This window comes from Cutaneotrichosporon oleaginosum (genome assembly GCF_008065305.1).
Source record: "Cutaneotrichosporon oleaginosum strain ATCC 20508 chromosome Unknown ATCC20508_contig02, whole genome shotgun sequence".
NCBI classification, from domain to species: Eukaryota; Fungi; Basidiomycota; class Tremellomycetes; order Trichosporonales; family Trichosporonaceae; genus Cutaneotrichosporon; species Cutaneotrichosporon oleaginosum.
The window spans coordinates 259,043-283,062 of record NW_027072171.1 but is presented as its reverse complement, the minus strand read 5'-3'; the positions used below and the strand labels follow the sequence as shown (position 1 = coordinate 283,062).

The window sequence follows — 24,020 nt, the reverse complement described above, 5'->3', positions numbered from 1 at the left end:
AGAGAGAGAGAGAGAGAGAAAGAATGAGAAAACGACACGACGAGAAAGTCACGGCGCACGGGTCGACGCGGCGAGGGCCGATCGCGTGGAATGCGAGCGAGGTCGATGCGCGACGCGAGGTGAGGATGCTACTCGAGATGCAAGATGGAGAACGGCAAAAGTCTATCGTGCCATCTCGACTCTGGTACTCTGGTTAGTACGACGCTCGCTCTCGCAAACCTTGTCTCCGACACCGACACTACATGTCGCGTCCAGCGCGTCCACGTCTTCCATTCCCAAAGCTAATTCTAATCGTTCCACATCGTACTGTATGCATCTGCTGTCCCGGACAGGCGGCACCAGGCCGCTCGATCTACGATGTGGCCAGCCAGCCGTCACCAGGACGGGCCGTCGCGGACGGACACGGGCTGGGGTACGCGCCGCACAGCGGCATGTGGATGTATATAAAGTTTAAAAGGTGCCCTGGCCGTGGTTGAGGCGCTTCTTGTGGCGGCGCACACGGCGCTTGCGGTTGCACTTGCTCTTCGAGGGGGTGGCCTCGGGCGCGGCGGACGAGGACGAAGCCGAAGCCGAAGCCGAGCCGTCGTTGTGCCAGTTGCCGAGGTCGGGCGTCGAGATGGTCGGCGCGGGCGCGGCGGTCGAGTCTGGGCGCCACTGGCCGTCGTCAAAGGTCGCGGAGGAGGCAGTAGACGAGGGCGAAGGGACGGGCGAAGCGGGGGCAGAGGGGGCAGAGGACTCGGAAGAGGCAGACGCGCTCGACTCGGCGGGGGCAGGGTTGCTGCCGCTGCCGCTGCCGCTGCCGCTGCCGCCGCCACCGGCGCAGTTGCCGGTCGGGGCGTGAGGGCGGAAGCTGCTGCGGCGGATCACGTTCGAGCCAGGGTTGGGGAAGTCGACGTCGTAAGTCTCGGCGGTGCCGCAACCGTTGCCAATGTTGGCCTGGAAGATCTCGGGGGCCGAGTTGTACGAGGCAGCACGGCTGACAAGAGTCGCGTTCGAGTACGACTCGTCGTCACGGCGACGCTGGCCGCCACCACCGATGGTGACGGAAGCACAGTTCATGTACATTTCACGGTTGCCGAGGTTGTTGAACCAGGTCCAGGCAAAGACGGCGTCGCCCGCGGGGGCGTCGTTGGGGACGTCAAAGTTCCAGCTGCCGATAGAGGGGCACTCGCCGAGTATCGACTGGATGACCTTGAAAGTACGGCCGCCGTCGTAGGAGAGCGAGAGCTGGCACGAGCCACCGCCGTGGATGGCGGTACCGGCGAGCTGGATGCTCTGCGAGCTGCCGGGAGCCCAAGAGGCGACAGAGTTGCCTGCAGCGGTGCCGAGGACCGAGTTGTAGCCCTTGCAGGGGTAGTTGGAGCCGGAGGCGTCGAGGGGGGAGGTCATCGAGTAGTCGATGTTGGCCGAAGGGGTGTTGGGGTTGTGCTTCGAGTTCCAAGGAGGGGGGTTTGTCATCTCGATGTGGCCGAGGACGGGGATGGCGGCGGCGAGGGCCGCGATGGTGGCGAGAGTTGTCGAGGAGAACATTGTCTGGGGTTAGGGGATGTTTGTCGTGGCATTGCGTGGCGACAACAAGCGACAACAATGAACAAGTGGGCAGTCATGATGATGATGATGAACAAGACAAGAGAGATGACAACGCGCGCCAACTCGAGATAGTAATGTCCAGGGAGGGGGGGTTGTCATTGTCCCATCATCACCATCCGCCATCCGCTGCCACCTGCCACCTGTCATGCGCTGTCCGCCATCCATCGGCGTGACCATGAGTCCAGTCGCACTCGGCGCTGCGAGGCTCTGGCTCTCTGCTCCGCCTCTCCCCGCCCCTCACACACACACCGATACTCACGTCTTGAGTCAGCGCGTTCTTGAGTTTGTAGTTGTGTTACGGGCCAGCCGAGTGGGGCAAAGACGGTGTGTAGAGACTGAGGGAGAGGGCGCCGCGCAGCAGCGAGTCCGAGTCGGAGGAGAGAGTCGAGGAGAGTGGGGATGTGGAAGAGAAAGATGAAAGATGAAAGACGATGGCGAGCAGCTCTCTCGTCGCCGTCCGTTCTTATACCCTGCCCCATTCGCTCCCTGCATCCTCAGGGTGAGGGCGATTCTAAGGACCACATCCAGGGCCGGGGAACAATAGGCACACGGGCTGCCCAGTGTATTCCAGGGTTGTCCCTGTGTGCTGAGCGTGTCAGGCTGAGAGCCCGGCAGGAGACCCAAGGGAGGGCAGGAGGGGTGTTGTGCGGGCCCTGAGAATGTCAGGCTGACAACCGGGGGAAATGTGCCGCACGCGTCCAAATGAATAAATTTGGCCCGAGAGGGTCGAGTGTGCCTGGCCCTGAAGGGCATGAGCGCTTGTCCTGACGCGTACTACGAAAAGAGATGCATGAGGCGGCGTTTCTCGAACGCAGCGCCCGTCGTCGAGAGGCATTTGGGGTGCGGGCGAGGTGTGTCGGGGGTGGAGAGGTGGAATGAGGAGGAGGGGGGGGGGGCGGGCGTGGGCTGTGTGCGGCGTCGGCTCGGAGTTTGGATGGGGACGCCCGAGAGCCCCGGCTTGATGATGACGAGGAGGCTGGCTCGATCCAGCAGCAGCAGCAGCAAAAGCAAAAGCAAGTGGCAGGATTTGCATCGACTAGAGTAGATGTCTTCAAGACGCAGTGACGAGTGACGCGCGACGACGTGACTCGCGCTCCCGCAGAGTGACGGATGGCGGGAGGGCTGGCGACGCGACTTGTCCCTCTCTGTCTCTGTCGTTCCATGGATCTAGATCTGGCTCTGGCTGATTGATTGCTCATGCTCATGTTCATGCTCATGCTCATGCTCATGCTCCACGCCCCACGCCCCACGCCCCGCGCATCACGGAGTCTTGTTCGCAGCGAACAATGCCCCCTGCCACACACCGCATTGACCTCTGCATACTTTGTCGAGTTTGTCGAGTTTATTTTCTCGAGTTTGTCATCGGGGGTACTCACCACTCGGCGCGCACCCGCGTGGCATGCTCGACCAAAGCACACTGCCCGCGCTATAATCAGCCCACAATCTACGCCCGCATACCCACCCGACAAGCAAGGGCTCGATTTGGCTTAGTGGCGTCGAGGCTGGCGAGGCGTTGGCTGCGTTGGCGGCGTGGGCGGCGTGGGCTGGCGCTGGCTGGAATGGGCTGGGCGGAGAGACAGACGGAGATTTGTGGCGGGTTCTGCCTGAGCATGAATGGCAGCCGAACAGCGGCCATCTGGCGATGGTGTGGGTCGTGGGGGCATCACGTGTAGCTCTGCTCTGCGCTGCTCTGCTCTGCTCTGCTCTGGCTGCTCTGGCTTCGTACTGCGACGCGGCCTAGACGCGGCCTTGCAGCTGTGGGCGTGGCCTCGGGCGTATGCCTCGGGCGTAGCGCAGCCTCCGCGCCTGCACCCACCCCAAATACCGTTGATTAGCCCAAGCTCGTCATCCACAGCTCCGCCCATCGCCTGAAAACCTCATATGCATGAGCATGACACGGCGGCAGCGAGTCTCGTCACTGCTGAGCGGAAGGAGCGGAAGCGTCCCGGCGCGGAAGGCACTCTTCTGTGCCTCCTCTGTGCCCTCGGGCGTGCCTTGCAAATTCTCCAAGGCCTTCGGGGCTGCGTCGGCGCGTGCCAAGATCGGGCGGCTTGGACGGTCCAGAGCCCAGAACCCTGCAGAAGCTCTGGAAGCCTCGGCGTCCGGTCGGGCGTCGGGAGATTTGAGGCCCGCTTGGCGGGGCGTATCTTATCGCGACCTACCCCAAATCCAGACACCGGGGGGGGGGGGGGGGGGGGGGCGCATCAGAGGCATCAGAGGGAGGTGGGGGAGAGGGGGAGAGAAGGAGAGGCTCGAGGGCGAGGACGAGGGCGAGGGCGAGGACGAGGACGAGGACGAGGAGGACGAGGGGAACAACAGAGGACACGCGCACGACGCGCGCGGCGATATGACATCTCCAGGATCAGATCAAGAGACGATGGCATCATCCTAAAATCTGGGAGCTGGGAGCAAACTTTGAAGCCTTCTGTCGTTCTCTCGGCTCCACTCGTGTCGGGTGCTTGCCCCGCTGATGCAACTCTGTCTGCCCAGTTGCCCAGGTGCCCAGTTGCCCAGGTGCCCAGTTGCCCATTTGCCCTCTGCGCAACCGCCCCCGCCCCCGCCTCCGCCACCCACCCCGCTCCACAAATATGCTCACAGCTACTCAATACAGATACCAAGCTTACTTCAAAGTGCTCCACCCTCGGCTTACAGGGAGAAACTCTGTATACACACCACACACCCACACTCTGTCTCACCGCCCCTTCGTACTGACCCACTCCACACACCCCCACCCAAGCTCCATCTACACTGAATGTAATTTCCCCCCCACACACACGCACCACCGTCCATAGCATACGTACAGAGTCCAGCTCTACCTCCCCTCCCGCTGCTCCCTCTCCAGCTCCCGCTCCAACATGCCCGCGACGTTGCCCAGGCTCGCGATGCGCGCGAGGTCCTGGCTGCCCATGCTGCCGCGGCTCACGCGCCGCGTCTCGTGCGCCGTGTCGCTAAAGCTGTTCGCGCGGCTGCGGCTCGCGAGCGACGACGCATAGTCGCCCGCCCAGCTGGGGTCGTACGACGGCGGCACCGTGTCCGGCAGCCGGCCGGCGTCGACCTCCTGCTCGCCGGGGCGCGAGATGGTGCGGGCGCGCGGCCGGCGCGAGGCCGCTTGCAGCGCCCGTTTTTCGGCTACTGTCGATGGGCCGGGGGTGGGGCGCGGGCGCGGGTCCGCGAGGATTTCCTCGTCTTCGGCTGATAGGCCGACGAGCGAGAGGCGGTTCGAGGCGCCGTGGCGGCTGTGGGGCACGCGGTCGGTCTGGCCTGCTACAGACAAGGCTGCTGTCGTCGGGCCCGAGCGGAGATCTCCTACTGTGGTTGAGATGGGGGAGAGGGGCACCGCTTCTGGCGATGGCGATAGTGGTACGGTCGATACTGCTAGAGGATGCGTCTGGCTCGAAGACTCGCGGGCTGAACCGGAAGGTGAGCCATTCGCCGGGTCGTATGGATACGGGTCCACGATGAGCGACGGGCGCGAGGATGACACTGAGCCCATTCCTTCTAGGGTCAGAAGCCTCACTCACACTACACTCACGATAGTACGGAGGCCCTTCCGAGTCTGGGAGTTCCTCGATCACAAACCGGTTATCCTCTGGCTTGTGGTGGATTCTGCAGTCAGTGACGCGCCACACAAAAGCCCCGAGTCACATCCAAGTTGCTCACTTCTTCTGCCTGCGGCGATACAGGAACCATCCCGCGACGAGCGCCGCAAAGACTGCAACACCAGCTATGACGCCGCCCGCGATCGCGCCGGCCAAAGACACGCCACCGCTCTTCGGAGGGTCTGACTGCGCTGGATCACTCCCGGATGGGCCGGGGACAGATGAGGACGTGTTCGGCGAAGGATCCGTCCCGTTAGTCCTGGAGTCAGCCGACACAGTATTTTCCCTTTTGACTCACCAAAGCCCACTCCAAAACTTCATCGAGTGCACACCCACCGGGCCCGTCAAGACGTTCCCGCTCACGCTAAAGGTCAGCGTGTACTGAACTTCGGGGTCGAGCGGGGCCATGAAAAAGGTGACGCCGTTGCAGTAGCCCTGCAGCGCGTTGAACGTGGCTTCGGGTAAGGAACCCGGAAGCGGCGGCGACAGTGCGACGGTGTAGTACGACAGCAGCGGCTGCGATGTGCCGTTCAGCAGGAGATAGGATGTGTTGTCCGGGACGCGGGCGGAGAATGTCGCACCAGGCTGGCCGTTGAGCACGGAGAGCGGCTGCGGCGGGGTATTGTCTACGCGTCAGCACCGCCAGCGCCGGACTCACCGTCGCCGCCGACTTGGAGCGACGCGTCCCATTTCCCGCTCGTGCTGAAGAACGGGTTGCGCTCCCCGCTCGTGAGAAAGAGCTCTTCCCTCGTACGCGCCGCGTCAAAGCTCGGCCTGGCGTTAGACTCGGAGGAATGGCCCCTACTCACGCCTGCGTGCGCATCCCCGTGCTCACGACCACGCGGGCGAGCGACACCTCCCCGTCAAGCACGCTGAGCATGACGTCGTGCCAGCCCTCAGCGACTTCCGCCCACGCGATGCTGTCCGTCTCGTTCAGCGTCGCGGGGACAAAGTCGGCGTTCGCCCCGTCCGTCGTCAAGCGGATGCGGGCGTCCGCGCTCGCATTGCCCTGCACGTATACGGCGTCGCCGTAGAAGCTCCACCCGACGGTGGAGCCGGCCATGGAGGTGGTGTGGAGGGAGGAGCCGCGGCCGAAGATGCTCCGGCCGGGGACGGAGGGCGCGGGTGAGTCAGAGAACGTGTTCGCCCATGTCAAGGCGGAGGCGCCGGACGACGACGGCGTGTACGACAGGATCGTGTCCATGTCCGTGAGGGTGTAGTTGAAGGTGATGTTTGGGAGGGCGCGGGTGGAGAGGATGGGGAAGGTGGGGGCGAGGGCGAGGGAGCGGCGTGCGGGTGCGGAATGGTGGTTGTGCTCGCCTGAATGAGGGCACGGGGGGTGGGGTGATGCTGACGCCGAGGCCATGGTGGCTAGTCCGAGGAGTGTCGCGCGCGCCACGTGCATGGTTGGCGGCGGGGGGTTGGGGGGGAGAGGGGCGGATGGGGGCGGAGGGGGATGGGAGGCTTTGGTGAGACAGGGGTGGTAAGAGGAGAGAAGAAAGAGGAAGGGAGGAGAGGACAAGTCGTGTCCGAGGTCACTGCGGCGGAGGCGGTGGCGACGAGGCCGGAAGAAGTCGTGAGAGGGTCTGAGCGACTAGAAGAAGACTTGACAAACGAATGTGAGTGTGAATGTGAGAGGGGGAGACGAGGATGAGGATGAGGCGGTGTGTTGATGGCGGAAGGAGATGAGATAATGAGAGTGAGCAGATGGAATGTGCGATGCGGAGAGGCAGCAGGCAGCCACAGGCAGAGTGGGCGAGAGAATGGAGCGCGAGAAACTGCTCTGTCAGCGAGATCGCGATTGAGGGATGGCGCGCACAGACATCGGGGCGGTGAGGGCGAGGGTGGGCTTGGGCGGAGCGTGGGCGGCGGTCGGTGCTGATGTGAGGGATGAGTATGCATTCTTCCATTGCTCTTTGTTGATAACGCGGGGTGAGATGAAGTGTGAGCTGGCGAGGTGAGTATCGTGAGTACAGCGGTTGCGGCAAGAGACATGGTGATGATATACAGGCTATCGAGAACATCTATTCTTCCGCCGTCGTGCGTCCCCTCGCTAGTCGTAGAACACGAGCGCGCGCACCTCGATGCTCTGGCGCGGCTTGGCGTCTTCCGGCGTGTTGGGATCCTCGAACGCCGTGTGCGGCGTGAACCCCGCCACGCCCTTGTTGCCCGCGACGCCCTCGCTCGCGCTGTCAAAGCACTTGATAAACATGACCTCGTCCGGCCGCATGTCTTTGACATAGTAGAAGCGGTGCCTGTCATTTGGCTGCACATTGTACGTCTCGCCGCGGACCTCGTACCCGTCCGTGCTGGCCAGGTCGGCGCGGGGCGCGACCTCGCGCCCGCGGTCGTCGCCGTCATACCCCTCATACACGGGATAGAGGAGGTCCGTGGCGACGAGGTCTGACTCTTCTGTTGTGCGCCAGTCGACGACGGCGAGGGGGTGGTCTGACGCCGCGTGCCCGAGCGGCCGCCAGACGTTGATCAGCTGGAACCGGCCTTTGAGGAGGCGCTCGGCGTCCGCACCCGTGTGCCGGCGCACGCGAGCCGCCGCCGCCGCGGGCGTTTGGTCCACGTGCACACTTTGTACGGGCTGCCGCGCCGCAGTCGGGTCGCGTACCCGGATGGTGTGGTCGAAAATCACGACGCGCGACACTTTGTCCCCTGTAGCGAGCTTGGCGCGCAGCGCCGCCTCGACTTCCGCGTAGTAGGCGGTGCGGACTTCGGGGCCGTCCGCGAGCACGGCGGACGCGGGGACGGATGATGGAGAGGTGTGGAATGCGAAACCGGTGCGGTCGACGTCGCGGAAGTCGTCTGCGTCGTCGCGCGCGTTGTATACGGGCTTGGAGACGGCAATGTCTTTGAAGGAGGACGCGCGGACGTCGACCTTGTTCCACGCCTTCTGGCCGGCGGGGACGGAGGAGGGGTCGAAGTACTTGAAGGTTGCGTGGGTTGAAGCGACCATGGTGCGGGGTTGTGAAGGGACGATGGGACGTACGGAGGGGTGGGTGGGTGCGGTGAGTGGGCGTGCGGGGTGCAGTGCTCGGAGTGGGCGGGCGAGGGAGAGACGGGGCATGGATGATGGCGAGGAGAGGTCTCGCCGGGTTAAGTATATGACGGGGTGGGAGGGGGAGCAACGACGTCGGCTGAGTAAGAAATGACAAACACTTTGCGTGATCACAATTCATCGCCCTCGTCTGCGGATCTCTCCCCTCCTCTTGCTCATCAGCTGATACGGCTGACAAGCGCGCTGGTGTATCAGTCAGCAACGGCTCTTACGGCGTCCGTCTACGCTGCATGCAATCTTCTGCAACAACGGAGCACGGAGGAGATGGACGTTGAGAACGAGCGCTTCAGTCACCATTATCGTCATGACGTCATGCGTCAACGAGGCGCGCTAGCCTGGTTTATGGCTCTGCTCCTCTCCAGACAATCCCAGTACATGCAATGATACAACTACTATCCACGCACACGCTCCCTACAACCGCGCCTCTGCCTTCGGCGCCTCGGCCTCAGCCAGCAACCTGAGCTCCTTGCGGAGAATCTTGCCGGCCGCGCTCTTAGGAATGGCGTCGACGACACGCACGCCGCCGCGCAGCTTCTTGTGGTTTGCGACCTTGGCCGCGACCCACTCGGCGACATGCTTGCCGAGCGCGGCCTGGCGGCGCGCGTCCAGCTTCTCGCTCGCGACGACATATGCGCGCGGCAGCTCGGTGGCCTGCGCGCTATCGTAGATCCCTATAACCCCCGCATCCACGACCTGGGGGTGCTGCAAGAGCAGCGCTTCGAGCTCGGCCGGCGGCACCTGGAAGCCCTTGTACTTGATGAGCTCTTTGACGCGGTCCACGACCGCGTACCATCCGTCGGCGTTGACAACGACGACGTCGCCGGTGCGGTACCACCCGCCGGGGAGGACGGCGGCGGCCGTCGCCCCCGGGTTGTTCAGGTATCCCTTCATGATGGTGGGGCCGCGGACCCAGAGCTCGCCGCGCTCGCCGACGCCGACGTCGCGCCCCTCCGCAACGATGCGCGCCTGGTACGTCGGCAGCAGCTTGCCACACGTCGCGACGGAGCCGGGCGTCGACGCGAACTCGTCCGCGTGCGCCGTCATCACCACGGGCGACGTCTCGGTGTTTCCGTACGCCTGCAGCATCACCACGCCGGGGATGAGCTTGGCGAACGCCGCGGCGATTTCGCCGCCGAGCGGCGCCGCGCCGCTTACCACCGTCTTGAGCGACGAAAGGTCGTAGTTCGGCACATGCTTCGAGTTGAGGAACGTGACGACGATGGGGGGCACAATGAGCGCGTGCGTGATCTTGTATTTCTGGATGGCTTCGAGCGCCGGGATCTCGTTGAAGCGCGGCAGCACGACGACGGGACACCCCTTCGCGGCAGGCTGGAGAAAGTTCATGCCCAGGCCGTAGATGTGCGAGAAGGGGAGCACGCCGAGGATGACGTCGACGCCGGAAACAAGCTGCCGCGAGCCTGCGTTGAGAGCTTGCAGCTCGGACGTGAGGTTGTGGTGCGTCGTCTCGACGCCCTTGGCCAGGCCAGTCGTGCCCGAGCTGTAGCACATGATGGCGGTGGAGTGGGCGTCGACGCCGTCGAACCGCTCGGCATGTCCGGGCTCCGAGGTGAGCAGGTCGCCGACGGTGAGGTGGGCGCGGGCGGCGGGGACGGTCTCGCGCGCGAGCAGGACGACGCGCTCGGCGGGGAACGCGCGCTTGAGCAGCGGCCGCGCCTCCTCGAGCACGGGAAGGAGGGTGGGGCAAATGAAGAGGATGGAGGCGCCCGAATCGTTGATCTGGTGGGCGATCTCGCGGGCGGAGCTGGGGTTAACGATGTCCAGAGGAGAAAGGCAGCTCAAGCGGAAAGACGGCCTGCTTCTGAGCAGAGGGGACCAAAATGGGAGAGTGAAGTAGGGCAAGAGTTCCCTCTTGATCCGCGCGCAACGCGCAATTCCAAGAAAGAAGAACAACTCACTATCCGCCGTTGGCCGGAGACACCGTCAAACCAGCAGCGAAACACCCGTAGATCGCACGCGCCCACTCGAGCGAGTTGAGGCCCCAAAGAAGCGCGACGTCTCCGCGCTTCGCACCCAGGCCACGAACGCCCGTCGCGAGGCGGAGGGCGCCGTCGACGACATCGGCGCGGGAGAGGACGCGGCCGTCCAGCCCGTCGATGTAGGCTGGGAGGGCGGGGTCGAGGGGTGGGAGGGGGGAGGCGCCGACAATGTCCGGGAAAAGGTAGTGGAAGACGCTCGAGTTCGGGAGGAAGGGCTGGGGGTAGGGGGACTCGAAGATGATTGCTTGAGGGGAGGGGGAGGAGGGTGAGGGCGAGGACATGGTGGGTGAGTGTGGGGTGAGGAGGGGGCAAGGACAGAAGAGAGAGCGAGCGAGAGAGAGCGAGCGAGAGAGAGCGAGAGAGAGAGAGAGAGAGGTCAGTGATGGAGACGCCGACGAGTAGTTATAACGAGCCAGACCCCGATGCATGCAAGTTGAGCGCGTTGTGCTCTTGGCGAGAGAATACCCGACTTGTTCGCGATCCAACGAGAGTCGATGAAAGCGACGACGAGGATGCTGATGTGAGACGGCGAGCAGCCAAGATGTATGGCGTCAGACAAAGTCGAGCGATAACGCCATCGAAACTTGGGCCCCGGATATCCACAGGGGTATAGCCGCACTCTACGCGGGCTCACTCGGCTGGGTTTCCCCGGCACCGGCACAGCCGCCATGCATGGCTCCAGCATGGCCAGCACAGCGGTTGCAGCAGCCGTGATAAGATGGGGCGGAGATGGCGGAAATTGGCGGCAGATTGTACGCGCGCCTGGTGGAGTTGAGCGCCTTGGAGATGGTAGGCTGTGCTCCAGCATTCTCCACTCGGCGCACCAGCGTACCAGCATCCACGATTGGGTGAGATTTCGGCCGCGCGAATGTCAGAAATAGCCAGCTAGTTAGCATCCAAGGTTGTTGCTCGGTGGAGTCAGTTGCCCGTGGCCAAGTGGGAGTGGAGTGGGAATGAGCTTGAGCATGGCGCAGTAGTCAGGCTCAGCGATGACGGATGCCGAGCGAGTGAGAGATCAGATGACCGGGCGCGATGCTGTGGTGGCGCAGAGCTGTGGAGTGAGTTCGTGAGTCCAGTGGAGTGAGTAGTCTAATGGAGATGGAGCTGGAGAACGCAGTGCGGCGGTCGCTTACAACGCGTCTCGCTCCAGAAGGACAAGCATACCACTTTCAACTCGAACCCGATCTGCCCATCACAGCTGCGCGTGCTCGGCACCGACCTGTGTCCGTCCCGCTCACGCGCTCAGGACGCGTATGCTTTTGCTTTTACTCTTACCTCTGCCTCGGCTGCTGCAGCTGCTGCATGCTGCATGCATGCCCACAGGCGACAGGACAGTCGCGTTAACGCGTTCCAGGCCCGGCAGGGATGTGAAGGGGGGAGGAGAGGAGAGAGTGGGGTGGGTGACGCACCAGGGGCCTTGGCGCGCGCTCGCAATAGACTATGTATAACGGCACACAGGCGCAGGTGCAGGTACGCCGTGTCCACAAAAGTAAGTAATATGCCGCAACGGCCGAAACGTGAGTGAGCCACTGCAGAGCAGCAGCAGCAGAGCAGAGCAGAGCAGAGCAGAAAAGAAGAGGAGCAGCTGGCCAAGACAAGAGAAGAATGACCGTGCGGCGTTCAACCGATTTGAGTGAATTGATGGCTCGGCAATCGGCACCAAGGGATTATTGTTTGGCTCATCGCGGCATGTCTCTCTTCTCCTCGCTTCAGTCTCTGTCTCTGCTGCTGCACCGCTCTCCTCGATCTCTTCTGCCTCTTCGACGCCGCATGCGCACTGCTCCTGCTCCAATGATGGGGCGACGACGACAAGGGCACAAGGCACAGCATGCTCGAGTGATTACCTTGTCCATTGATCCAGCGTGTCCATCGGCCGCATCTTGTCTCCAAGGCACAGACGCGTAGAGTTGCTTTATATACTAGCCTGCGCCATTTTTCTTTCTTTCACTCGTTCTCTCTCTCTCTCTTTCTATACTCTCGACACGCCATGCTCGCCCCCCTCCTCGCCCTCCTCGCTCTTCCCGCCACCCTCGCGGGCTACGCCTGCTACGACACCACCAAGGTTTGTCTTCGCCACGCTCACGCTCGATGCTCCACATACACTGACACCAGGCTATGGTCCGCCTTGCTGGCCCGGGCACTGCGAACGGCACCGTCTACTTTACTCAGCAGGGCGGTAGCGACGAGGTCAAGATCACGGGGCAGGTGGGTGTTGTCTCGAACGGCGCGACGGACAGAACGATGAGCGAGGGCGGTGCGGCAGCTCGACGATCCGAGGCAGTGAGGCGGATGGATCCCCTCCTGCTTCTATTATCGCAACGCCTCGCTCCATCACATCGACGCGTCGCATTGTCCTCAGCTACCTCCGCCATCGATCGTTCGCCCCCTCCTCGCCCCACCTTCCGCATCTCACTGCTAACCCCCAGATCTCTGGCCTCTCGCCAGGCAAGCACGGCTTCCACGTCCACGCCTACGGCGACATCTTCACGCAGGGCTGCACCAGCACCGGCGGGCACTACAACCCATTCAACCGGACGCACGGCGCACCCTCTGACCGTGTCCGGCACGTCGGCGACCTCGGCAACATCGAAGCCGGGGCGGACGGCGTCTCCCACCTCGACTTCTCCGACTCCACCATCACGCTGTGCGGGCGCCGCACGATCCTCGGACGCGGCGTCGTCGTCCACGACGGCGAGGACGACCTCGGCCTCGGCGGCTTCCCGGACTCGAAGACGACGGGGCACGCCGGCAACCGCACCGCTTGTGGCATTATGTGAGTGGCGTACATCGAAGCGACCAAGGCTGATGGCAGCGCCGCGGTCGACCCCACCAAGTAGGCGCGGACAGTAGATATCTCAGTGTAGCATACGTAATGGACAGGTGCATGGGTATGGCGACGTACGACGTGCGGTGGGCTTGCGGCGAGGTGGGCCAGCGGAGGGGCTGCGTGCAAGGACGGGCGGAGGGTCGCGCGTCGCGCGTCTCTTGCGACGGGCCGTCACCACGCCTCGACCACCTCGATCTGCGATGTTGCGGTGCTACCAGGACATTCAAGCAGAGGGCACGAGTGGCTGGGTGTCGGGCGCACTCTCTGATCCTCTCGGCTCGCTCGGTGCTCGGTTCAGCCCAAGCTGTGCAGAAGAGACGTGCCAAAGCAAGGCGTGGTGGACGTGTTGACCATCGCCCGCCATCGATTCACTATCCAAAACATGATGTTCACAGAGCCGCAGATGTATTGCGATAGGAAGCGACACAGCACTTGTTCGTTCATGGTCGGGTTGTTGCCGAAGCGGCTCGTCAGTATACCGTGGTTTATCCGGAACCATGCATCCGTGGCCATCACCTTCGTTGTCTCTCATCCTCCATCTCTTCATCTCTTCGTCTCTTCATCTCTCCATCTCTTCATTTGCCATCCTGCCGTCTTGATCTCATCGCGCGATGACAACCAACCCCTCACCCCTCGCCACCATCCCCTTCGACGTCTTCGAAGCCCTCTCCCTCGTCACTCCCGACGACGACCTCCTCGCCCTCTCCCTCACATGTCGCGCGCTGTGGGCCCAAGCTGTGCGTTGTCGTACACCCTCTCTGACAGCAGGAAGATGTCTGGCGTCGTCGACTTGCAAAGAACCCACACTGCCCACCACATCTCCTGGCGTCCTCGCCGCCCTTGTCATCTGCGCCCTCCCCCACCCGTTCTCCAGTTGCTCACTCTTCCTTATCCACCACCTTGCCCCACGGACTAACGCCCTCACGCCTCTACTTCGGCCTCAAGCATCCGCGCGTGTTTAGCTGGGGCACGCACGCGAAACACCTCCTGGAGCAGGACCACGCGGCCGAGTCGCTCTTCAGCCAGAGCGTGGACGTCGTCTGCCCCGTCGATGTGACGACGAGGTGCGCCTTCCTTTGACATGGCTGACTCAGATTCGTGAGCCACCCCCCGCTGATCGCGCTCGCGGATGTGGATACCCGTCTTGTAGCGACGGACGCGGCGGGCGGCCTGTGGGAGTGGGATCGGGCGCGCGGCATGCCCGGGCGCCCGACGAGGGTTTGGCTGACGACGCCCGTGGCGGAAGTCGCGAGCGGCAAGGGCGCGTATCTCGTGCGCGATGTAGACGGTGGCGTGTGGGCCTTTGAAAGGGTGCGTTATGTTCGGGGCATCTAACAGTAGCAAAATGTGGGGCGACGTCGCATCGCCGTCCCGCCAGCGACGCAGATCGCATTCGGCGACGGCGTGTATGCCGCAATGGCCGCGCTTTGCGGCAGCGATATCTGGGTGTGGCACGAGAACCGCGTGCCCATTGGTGTGTTGGACCAGGAGCGCGACGACCGGATCCCGTCGCGTATGCGGCGGCCTCCGCCGCGCTCAGCGTGGCTCGGCTGGTCGCGGGACGGAACGGTCCCGCGCACGAACCGCGCCCTGTTCGAAGAGCAGTGGGCGGAGCGCGGGGGCGAGCCGTCCACGTCTCCGGCGTCCAAGCGTCTCGCCAGCGCCTCCAGCTCTACCTCGGAAGACTCTAACTCCAACTGCTCAGAGCAGGGCGAGCGCGTAGTCCGCATCGCGTGCGGCTGGTCCGACGTGCTAGCTCTCAAAGCGAACGGCGAAGTGTGGCTCTGCGACTCGCTGAGCACCTCGTGGGTCTTTGTAAGTTACGCCTCTCCCGCACTAATTCAGCTACCCCATTTCTCGCGTCCCGACAACTACGACATCGCCATGAGCTTTTCGAGGCTCGCCGTCTTTGCTGCGTCAGACCCCTGGCCGCTCTTCGGCACAGACTTCGGGGGTCGAGGCACCAATCCGCACCCGCCGCTCGCGTTGTGGCAAGGCGCGCCGCCCCCTGCGCGTGTCGTGCGTATCCACGTGGCCGGCGACCACTGCGTCGCGCTTGGCAAGGACGGGAAAGTGTACTCGTGGGGCGAACACCTCCTCGCCCGCCCGATGGGGTTCTCGGAAGGATGTGCAGAGCGCGTGTGGTTCAGTGAGCCAGAGAAGGAAGAGCCGTTCGTCATCGATGTTTGTGGGAGCGCGGCGCTCGCACTCGGCGACGGGTGTCCCCGACGCCGGAGGCGGAAGGGGAGGGAGACGCAGGCGAAAGAGGCGGTTTCGGCGCCGCCGCGGCGCGGGCTGCGAGCGCGGCTCCTGCAGATGCTGTGGTAGCAAGAGATTGTGGTTGACTTGACGGGCACGTGTGCCACTATTAGCGCGGTGCTGCCTGCAGCGCAGGAAACCCCGGTGTCGCGGCCATCAGAGTCTGACCATTGACAGTTGGACGCCCATTGGCGATGCCAAAGCCGTGTTGCGACGCTCTGAGAGGCGACGATACTTCGATGCAAGAGGTCTGGTTCAGCCTGGGCCGCGTTGACCCCCGTTGGCCCCCGTAGCCCGTGCCTAAGTCGAAGCAATTGCAAGTCCACCTGAGTCGCGAGAGCGTTAGACATACGCAGATGTTGTTGCGCAAGCTAAGTCCTTCTGGGGGACCGCTTCACTGCCCACAATGTTCGCTTCCCGCAAACACGGCCGGCATTCACCGGTATGCCGCTCAAATCGTATTTTCAACCCGAGTCGAGCGCCACTCCGTCAGCGCTCTCCGAGGCCCCGCCACCTACGCCGGAGCTTGGTGTTCCTGACGCAGCCAATGACACGGCTCACCGAGCGCTCAGATAGTCCGGGGCCACCTAGTTGACTCGTCTTCATTACTCATTTTCCGCAACGCCTGCTCGACGTGCTGCTCGCCACCAAGCGAGTCGACCCTCTATCTCACAACCGACACTCTCAACACCCTCCTCCCTCTTCGCCGCCTCCCATCATGGGTAAGAGCGACATTGAGGACAAGTCCGCGCACGACGGCGTGCACGACCGCGGCGTGATCCAGGACGCCGTCTTCGGAGAGATCACGGAGGGCGGGCCAAACTTCCGCGGTGTGAGTTGCGTCTCGCCTCCCTCATCCAGCCCGCTTCCTTCCTCTTCATCCCTCTCGCTCTCCATTTCTCACTTCGCTTGCGCTCGCCTGCTCTTAATCCCCCCCTCCCTCACCCAACCATCCCGCTCGCATGCTCCGTCTCGCGCCGAGGTCGCGGGCAGCGTTCGTTCCGCTGGGATGCCAGGAAAAGGATAACGAAATGTTTTGAATGTTCCGTGCCTGAATCCCGATCCGGAGCTTGCGTCCAATCGTGCACAGACGGAGAGGCGTGATATCCGATCGGATATAGTGAATGGCGCTGTTCCGGCGACAACAACGTCGGAGCGGACAGACATGAGAGGTGCAGGAAGGAGCGTGTACAGCGATGCGCGCCTCCATCTCCGCGAGCAGATGCCCGCCATGCACCAGCTTGCACCTTGCCCTGCGTTTTCCTCTTACTCCGACCTGCCATGCCCGATGACCGCAGCTAACCCCAGGTCGGCCTCGGCGGCACCTTTGTCCTCATGACCAAGGCCAACGTAGGCCTTGGCATCCTGCAGATCCCCTTCGTGTTCATGACGATTGGTCTCGTGCCCGGCATCATCCTCCTTGTCGCGATGGCCCTCTTGGTCATGTGGACAGCAACATACATCCAGAGCTTCAAGCTCGCGCACCCGCAGGTGTACGGCTACGCGGACATCGGCGAGGTGCTGTTCGGCCGCGTGGGCCGGGAGGTGTTCAGCGCCGTCTTCGTGATCAACTTCATCTTCGTGACCGCCTCCGCCATCGTCGCCGTCAGCACGGCGCTGAACGCCGTGTCGATGCACGCGGCATGCACGGCCGTCTTCATCGCCGTGAGCGCCGTCGTAGGCTGGATGCTCGCGTCCATCAAGACGCTCGGAGACATCACATGGCTCGGTTGGGTGGGCATGGTATCCATCCTTGCGTCTGTGCTCACGCTCACCGTCGCGGTGGGCGTGAACGACCGGCCGGCGGCGGCGCCCCAATCCGGGCCCTGGGACAAGGACTTCAAGCTCTTCGGCAGCGCTGACGCCGTCGGCGGCATCAGCGCGATCACGAACGTGCTGTACGCGTACGCAGCCACGCCGACGTACTGGGGCATCATCAGCGAGATGCGCGATCCGCGCATGCACAACCGCATGATGGCGCTCAGCCTCAGCCTCTGCTGCGTGCTGTACATCGTCCTCGGCTCTGTCGTGTACGCCTTCTGCGGGCGCTACGTCTCCTCGCCCGCCCTCGGCTCCGCCGGCGTCCTCCTCAAGCGTGTGTGGTGAGTGCACCCCTTTCTCCCTCTGACATAAGCTACGGGCTCGCGATCCCCGCCCTCCTTGTCTCGCTGTGCATCTACGCGCACATCGCCGCAAAGTTCCTCTTCGTCCGCATCTTGCAGGGCACGCAACACATCGCACAACCGACGCGGCGACACTGGCTCACGTGGTTCGCATGCACGTCCCTCATCCTCGGCGTGGCCTATATCCTCGGCTCGGCGATCCCCTCGTTCGGCGCCATCGTCGGCCTCATCGGGTCCTTGTTTACGCCGCAAACCACCATCGTTGTCTTCCCCCTCATATGGTGGCACGACCACTGGCGATACGCGCCAAAGCAGCAGCGCTCGTACGGCATGTTCGCGCTCAACTTGTTCATCCTCGTCGCGGGCGTGTTCTTCGTCGTGGGCGGCATGTATGCCGCCGTCACGGACCTCATCAAGACGGGCTCGACGAACGGGCCCTGGACGTGTGCCGACAACTCGGGGTCGGTGCCGGAGGCTTCGTAATGGTTCGGGGGCGTGCAATGTACATTTGTTTGTGGACGGAGGCGGGAGGGAATTGGGTGATGGCGGGGTGGATGAGACGGAACGAACTTCATTCTCCGAGGTACCAGTTGACTCCTCACCACTGGACATCATATTGCACCAGCGTCGATGATCGACATGTCTCCTCGCTAGTATATCGGTTAGTATATTCGCCTCTCATTAGAGAGCTAGTCACTTGACAACATCGCGAAAGAGCAGGGTTCAACTCCCTGGCGGGGAACATTTATCTTTTTTTTCGCAACATTGAAGAATGCGCTTTTGTATATTGGGCTATACTCGCAGACTGTATTCAGTGTGCCCGCCATGATATCCGCTGACGCTTGGATTCATGCGCCCGGCCTGTTGTTGACTTCGGCTTCGAGGTGCGAGCCCACTCGTTGCCCCTCGAGAGCACGCAGCCCCGGTGTCTTCCAACAGTGCTCCTGCAGCCGAGGGGGCGTACAATACCGTCGTCGGATAAAATTGCCCGATGCTGCAGTAGAGGTGTCGACGGTGGGGCCAGAGTCAGTGGAGTGTGAGGTGAGTATACCAAGGTAAGTCGGAGGGAGACTGCGCAACTTACATGCAATGGCGCGTATCGTCCCCTGTCCCACCCGCGACTGTCCACGACCACTAGTAAAGAAAGTGCTGGCTGCATTGACTAAACACCCGGCGTTATTGCTCTAACGTTACTCATTAAGTGCCACTAGTCTTCTCTTCGCCTCCGCTACGGCCCTTCGTCGGTCTTCTTGCCTCGATCGAATCCTGTACCGGTCATATAGTATAACAGTGTTTCACAACTGTGGTCAGCCCCGCCGCCGGCCACACCCACATAGGAAAGGGGTGGTCTATCGCTAGACCGGTCATGCCCCGAGATTACGCGACGATCCGGCCGCAGGCGCCGGGATGGGGTGGACGGAGCGGACGGGGCTCGGCTCCAGCGTCGAGTCGCGGTGGTGGACGTGCACCTCCTGCTTCCAGATGCTCTTGGGCGTCCACAGGCGCAGCGAGTCGGGGGGCGAGTGGGGCCACGGGTGGCCAGCCGCCTTGCCGCCCATGAACCACTGGATCTGCTTGTAGCGGATCTTCATGCGATCGTTGTTGTTCATCGTGCGTGGGGTGGGGGGGGTGTAAACACCGAAAGGTGTGGTCGTAGAATGTCGTTCAGTGAGAGTAGTAGTCGTGTTGGTGGGGATGAGATGGCGCAGGCGCGCCTTAAGTAGCATCAGTGGGCCAGGTCACGCCGGTGGCGGTCAGAACGAGCCATCATGTCAGACCCGTCAGAGCGAGATCGCGGTGCGCGGACGCGACGCAGAGCCTCGGGAGGGATCGCCACGGCATGTCAGCCCGGCTGGGCTCGCTGGTGTTTGCGCATGGCTCCATCACGAAGCAGGATGGAGAAGAGAATGGAGACGAGTGGGGCGTGTGGAGGACCGTGGGGCGGCTCATGGGCGGGGCAGGCCGCCAGAGCCGCCAAGGATCCCAAGGTGGCTGCTGTCGAGATCGCGCGACCCGAGCCAAAGGGACGCCGTGGGTGCCAAGACCGAGCGCCGGTCACGCGCGCCGGTCACGCGCACTCATGCGTATCGCGAGACAAAACAGATGCCAAGACGACAGTGAGGCGGAACGTCAAGATCCCGGCCAGGCCATGCCGCATTTCCCACGCTGCTCACATCATCCACAACTTGCCAGATTGTGCGCGAGAATGTGGATCGTGGTGATCTTCCAGTATCTGTGCCTCGGCCTGCAGATCCGATGCACCATTTTGCGATGTCGCTCAGACCGGATCTATGGGAGTATTGGCCCTCTGGCCTCCGGGTCCAGCTCGCCCAGCCCAGGTGGGACTATTGTGGGAGCAAGGCTTGTTCTTCCGACCAAAGCGTTCGGGCCGAGGCGCGTTCCTCGGCTCGATGAAGCTCAATGGCAGAGGTCATGTGCTCGCTGATGCTGATCTGTTGTGTAGACAATGCCTGCGTTCGGCGCATGTGCCTGGGCATGGGCGTGGGCCTGGTCGCCATGGCTCGCGGCGTGCAGGACGAATCCACCGTCGACGAGCGTCATGCATTTGTACACCGCCGCCCGAATTTGTAGACGTATTTGTATTTTGGACGCCGTTTGAAACGCTCCTGGTCCCATGACCCGTGCCAAGCCCGACATGTCCGAGAATGGCCAGAGGCCGTGGTTCTAGCATCTACCCTCAGGCTTATCGTCAGCGGCGCACGCCACAGGACTTTCCGAGGCCGGGCTGGATGTGCACGGTATGCACGGGTGCGTGCGTTGAGAAACGGGTGGAGAAAGGAGAGATCCCATCTCCATCTCTCGCGTGCGCGCTCGCCCTCCGACCAGTTCCGACTCTCAGGAGGTGTGATGGACAGCGATAATATTGCATGCCTCAAGCTTCCAGAATCATAAGCACAGTAGGAGAGCTGGATGGAAACTACGGGAATATGGGCTGAGCTTCGAGATACTGCAGAGATACTGCAAGCGAGCCGCCGAGGCCAGCTCAAGGCGGCGTCCATCAGAAGCGACGGGACCGCGGGAAACCAAGGAGCTCAAACATTGAATCACTGAAGAGCCAGCACGGCGAGGGCACCAAAAACAACACATGCGCCAGCAACGGTGCGCTGTGCAGCCGCACTCGGAGTGGGCTTGGCGGACGCGGAGACCTTGGACGAACTTGCCGCCGTGACGGTACGCCAGACGACGGTGGTGGGGACAACGGGTGCAGGGGGCGGCGCGCCTGCACCTGTGTACGTTGGCGCCACGTGAATCGAAGTGGGGGAAGACGAGGACGTGGGCAGGACGCTCGACGACTCAGAAGTGCTGGAGGACGGCGAGGCTGTCGAGCTGGGCTCGGAGGTGGACGGCGTGGGCTCGGTGCTCGACGGGGATGGCGATGGCGAAGGAGACGGGGAAGGGGAGAGCTGAGACGACGTGGATGACACCGGCGGGTCGACTTCATCGGCGCAGTTGAAGCTGCCACCGCCCTTCGTCGCGAGACACGCGGCGAACTCGGCGTCGGACGCGTTTGTGACACACACGGTCCAGCCGCACTGGGTCGTAGTGCTGCCGTCGCCGATCTCCGAGCAGCAGGCGGCCGTTAGGGCATTGGGCGCGGCGATGCAGGAGCGGGGGTAGGCAGAAGGAATGTGGTAGGTGGGGGGCGCGACGGTCGACGCCGCGTCAAAGGTTGGGTAAGTTGCACAATCGTAGGACATGAGAAGAGTGGTGGGGGCGAGAGGCGGAGGTGGTCATGTCAAGTCTTTTAGACGTCAGTGTGGATGAGGGGTCGTGCGTATGGCGACAAGCGCGGTAGGTGTGATGGAGCAGAGGCAGGCGGCGAGGCTGAGCTGACGAGCTGACGAGCTAACAGGATTGCAGGTATGGTAAGCGAGGCGGTGTGGTGGCGCACGGGGTGCACGGACTTGGCACAGACTAAGGCGCGGTCCAGAGGTCGTCGACGGCCCGTCAGATGGTGCAGAGGAAATGTCCATGCAAGGTGAGTTGGTTCCAGCGGGATGCGAGACGGGTAGGTAAGACATGAGTAGGCTGGGTCCGTACCGAGGTGGCATCCTCACTGTCACTCATGTCTCCACGCCCCTTCCTCTGAGCGTGAGTTAGAACTTTCCATTGCTTCTATATTCATCACAGTCGAACATAGGATCGCTATCGATATCCAGCGTCTTTCATAAGTCGACCCGTTTTGCGTGAGTATCTGAGGTTAGCGACCTGCCCTTACACCTAAGCGGGCCACACTCACGAATGCGGACACCACATCAAAGGCCCGTCACGAGAACAGAGACTGCCACAGCCAGCCCCACGACGCTGAGGACGGCGCGCTTTGCGCCATACTTGGCCGAGGCGCGAGCACACGTCCACTCATACGGAGGCCCACGCCGGGTCACATTCTTGCGGTACTCGACGTTCCATCCGTTGGCGTCGACTTTGTAGCTCCCGTCGTCGTACTCGCCATCCTCTTGGTACTCTTCGTCCTCGGTGTCCTCGTTGTCCCCGTCAGAGGGGTCATACGAGTGGTAGTAGTCGCCCGAATCGACGAGCCCGTCACGGATGGCCAGGCGCTCAAAGCAGGCGGAGTACTGCTTGTCGGTCATGCCGCCAATACACGCCGTCCAGCCGCAGAGGGACTCCCTGCGCAGGTAGCCGCAGCACTCGTCCATAAAGTAGTTCGGGTAGACGATGCAGGCGCGGGCGTTGCCGGGACCGCGGGGGACCTTGGGTGGCCAGAAAGCCTGCGGGACGGACTTGGCCTTCCACGGCTGAGGGAAGTATGTGCACCCGGCAAAGTTGGAGAAGTGATCAGTCAGGGCAGTCGGAGACGAAGGGAGGGCGACGGCCGAGGACGAAGCGGGGGCGGGGCTCGAGACGAGGGTGGTGTTGAACGGGGCCATCTTGGTGCGTGGGGGTGTTTAGCAGTAAAGTGCTGGCTGATGAAAGAGGTGCAAGCTGTGAGAGCTCGGCGAAGGGTGGATGCACTGTAGGTGGATAAAAGCGATTGCTCAATGGCAAAGAACGAGTGAAGGGAGGATGAAGAAGAAGAAGGATGTGGTCAACGGCCTCTTTATGCACTTGCCTCTGAGGGCGATTGTTTTTTCTGAGAAAATCTCTCACGCTCGCACACAGTCGATACAATTGACTAGTGTGCGTGAAGTGTCCCACCCACTTGATGTTCAGCCACGCGCTCCATTCAATGTGTCTTGACTTTGCGGAATTTGACATTGATAGTGAATATGCTTAAATAGTAGTGCCTTTGACGAGCGAATACGCTGGCTGCCCTGAATAGACAAGTCAGTGCCTTCCGCTCCTTCGCTATCGCAGGTTGAATGAATGCATGCGCAGCGGCTCTCCAGCGTCTGTGAGCTCAGAGATTTGTGTGTCTATGCACATTGATGCCATCCCGAAGATTGCTATCGCGGCTCCCAAATCCCTCAATTCTCTCGCGTGTGTCCTCGAGATCTGACATTCAGTCACACTCTCTGGTCCGAGCCTCACTGATCACTGAATTGATGCTTCCCTGTTCACTATCTAGCTACCACTGCCTGAGCCATCTCTTGCTATTCATGCCAGGCAATTGGTCTAACGGGATCCGCTTCATTGGTCAAGCAACTGGGTTTACATGCTCGATCTTTGCAAGGGGTCTTTTGTTGCTCATCGACCCGCGCCCGACCTGTTCACTCAACCGACTGTTAGAAGTCTGCCCTCTTGAAGGTCGCTGGGCACGACATTTGGCGAGTACTACCACGAGAGTGCCATAAATCTGATGACGTCACCACCTACGGCCCCTGCACACGGACGGCATGAAGTCTCCAGAACAACGAAGACATGTTCACTCGCGTGAGCATACGCCCGCGCGAGCACGTCGACGTCTGCAACTCATGAGCGGGGTAGCCTAGGGGCAAGCAAAGCAGCCGCTGGGCTTCACGGTTGCCGCGTTCACCCTGCTTTGCTCACCTCCGCTGAAAATCAAGATGTCACGGGCCACTGCCAGAGCGGGGATCAATGTGGTGCTCGTGACGCACGCGACAACCTTCGTTGAGGACGCTGCTGCCCAGGCGCGACGCAAAAGAGCACGTCGCGCGTGCGCAGGGGCGGGCCGCCAGCAGCCCCAGGTCGTCCACTGAGCGTAAGCGTGCCCTCCCTGGGACGCATAGGTCATAGGCGAGGTGGGCCGTAACAGGTATACAGAGATGTACCTTGATGAGAAGAGCCGACGAGGCAGCGAACCCTACAAGTTGCTCGCGCTCGGCGCGGGTCACAGCTTGTTGGGAAAGGCCTTCATCTGCAGCGACAGTGAGAGATTTGTGGCCACGTTGTGCTGCGGTGGCGAAGTCTTCTCGCAAACACATCTCATGCTTACGCTCTTCCACACCCCTGTTGGTTCATCACCGGTGTAGAGAAAATCGGCTGTCGCCTCCTAGTCTCTCTACTGACAGAGGGCTCGGCTGGCTGTCTTACTAGGGGAGCACCCGTGCGACGCAATGGGGAGGACAGCTGTTCATCTCCTACTAGCCCACGTTCCCAACCGCGCATCCCGTTGTC

The 24,020-nt window shown here is 62.3% G+C and overlaps 12 protein-coding genes across 12 annotated transcripts; 6 read left to right on the top strand and 6 right to left on the bottom strand.

The window, feature by feature from the left end:
* Window positions 1–450: 450 nt before the first annotated feature.
* COLE_01801 (uncharacterized protein) lies at window positions 451–1,530 on the bottom strand (the record flags this gene model as incomplete). Its single annotated transcript, XM_018423921.2, has 1 exon — window positions 451–1,530. One exon carries the CDS (start codon window positions 1,528–1,530, stop codon window positions 451–453), a length of 1,080 nt encoding a protein of 359 aa, XP_018276917.1.
* A 2,872-nt stretch (window positions 1,531–4,402) lies between these two features.
* On the bottom strand, window positions 4,403–6,555 carry COLE_01800 (uncharacterized protein; the record flags this gene model as incomplete). Its single annotated transcript, XM_018426882.1, has 6 exons — window positions 4,403–5,088; window positions 5,123–5,196; window positions 5,251–5,448; window positions 5,488–5,815; window positions 5,848–5,963; window positions 5,999–6,555. The coding sequence occupies 6 exons, from the start codon at window positions 6,553–6,555 to the stop codon at window positions 4,403–4,405; spliced, it is 1,959 nt and encodes a 652-aa protein (XP_018276916.1).
* A 687-nt stretch (window positions 6,556–7,242) lies between these two features.
* Window positions 7,243–8,265, bottom strand: COLE_01799 (uncharacterized protein; the record flags this gene model as incomplete). The annotated part of the gene is made up of 1 exon (XM_018423920.2): window positions 7,243–8,265. The coding sequence occupies one exon, from the start codon at window positions 8,263–8,265 to the stop codon at window positions 7,243–7,245; it is 1,023 nt and encodes a 340-aa protein (XP_018276915.1).
* A 402-nt stretch (window positions 8,266–8,667) lies between these two features.
* Window positions 8,668–10,534, bottom strand: COLE_01798 (uncharacterized protein; the record flags this gene model as incomplete). The annotated part of the gene is made up of 2 exons (XM_018420478.1): window positions 8,668–10,018; window positions 10,173–10,534. The coding sequence occupies 2 exons, from the start codon at window positions 10,532–10,534 to the stop codon at window positions 8,668–8,670; spliced, it is 1,713 nt and encodes a 570-aa protein (XP_018276914.1).
* A 1,706-nt stretch (window positions 10,535–12,240) lies between these two features.
* COLE_01797 (uncharacterized protein) lies at window positions 12,241–13,090 on the top strand (the record flags this gene model as incomplete). The annotated part of the gene is made up of 4 exons (XM_018423919.2): window positions 12,241–12,315; window positions 12,366–12,458; window positions 12,680–13,026; window positions 13,066–13,090. The coding sequence occupies 4 exons, from the start codon at window positions 12,241–12,243 to the stop codon at window positions 13,088–13,090; spliced, it is 540 nt and encodes a 179-aa protein (XP_018276913.1).
* A 702-nt stretch (window positions 13,091–13,792) lies between these two features.
* Window positions 13,793–15,408, top strand: COLE_01796 (uncharacterized protein; the record flags this gene model as incomplete). Its single annotated transcript, XM_018419590.2, has 5 exons — window positions 13,793–13,817; window positions 13,853–14,144; window positions 14,175–14,391; window positions 14,422–14,895; window positions 14,926–15,408. The coding sequence occupies 5 exons, from the start codon at window positions 13,793–13,795 to the stop codon at window positions 15,406–15,408; spliced, it is 1,491 nt and encodes a 496-aa protein (XP_018276912.1).
* A 1,266-nt stretch (window positions 15,409–16,674) lies between these two features.
* On the top strand, window positions 16,675–17,945 carry COLE_01795 (uncharacterized protein; the record flags this gene model as incomplete). The annotated part of the gene is made up of 2 exons (XM_018423918.2): window positions 16,675–17,441; window positions 17,474–17,945. The coding sequence occupies 2 exons, from the start codon at window positions 16,675–16,677 to the stop codon at window positions 17,943–17,945; spliced, it is 1,239 nt and encodes a 412-aa protein (XP_018276911.2).
* A 1,357-nt stretch (window positions 17,946–19,302) lies between these two features.
* COLE_01794 (uncharacterized protein) lies at window positions 19,303–19,908 on the top strand (the record flags this gene model as incomplete). The annotated part of the gene is made up of 1 exon (XM_018419589.2): window positions 19,303–19,908. The coding sequence occupies one exon, from the start codon at window positions 19,303–19,305 to the stop codon at window positions 19,906–19,908; it is 606 nt and encodes a 201-aa protein (XP_018276910.1).
* A 619-nt stretch (window positions 19,909–20,527) lies between these two features.
* Window positions 20,528–21,181, bottom strand: COLE_01793 (uncharacterized protein; the record flags this gene model as incomplete). Its single annotated transcript, XM_018423917.2, has 1 exon — window positions 20,528–21,181. The coding sequence occupies one exon, from the start codon at window positions 21,179–21,181 to the stop codon at window positions 20,528–20,530; it is 654 nt and encodes a 217-aa protein (XP_018276909.1).
* A 558-nt stretch (window positions 21,182–21,739) lies between these two features.
* COLE_01792 (uncharacterized protein) lies at window positions 21,740–22,372 on the bottom strand (the record flags this gene model as incomplete). The annotated part of the gene is made up of 1 exon (XM_018423916.2): window positions 21,740–22,372. The coding sequence occupies one exon, from the start codon at window positions 22,370–22,372 to the stop codon at window positions 21,740–21,742; it is 633 nt and encodes a 210-aa protein (XP_018276908.1).
* A 498-nt stretch (window positions 22,373–22,870) lies between these two features.
* On the top strand, window positions 22,871–23,236 carry COLE_01791 (uncharacterized protein; the record flags this gene model as incomplete). Its single annotated transcript, XM_018419588.2, has 1 exon — window positions 22,871–23,236. The coding sequence occupies one exon, from the start codon at window positions 22,871–22,873 to the stop codon at window positions 23,234–23,236; it is 366 nt and encodes a 121-aa protein (XP_018276907.1).
* A 213-nt stretch (window positions 23,237–23,449) lies between these two features.
* Window positions 23,450–23,602, top strand: COLE_01790 (uncharacterized protein; the record flags this gene model as incomplete). Its single annotated transcript, XM_065626170.1, has 1 exon — window positions 23,450–23,602. The coding sequence occupies one exon, from the start codon at window positions 23,450–23,452 to the stop codon at window positions 23,600–23,602; it is 153 nt and encodes a 50-aa protein (XP_065482439.1).
* Between the last annotated feature and the right edge of the window lie 418 nt (window positions 23,603–24,020).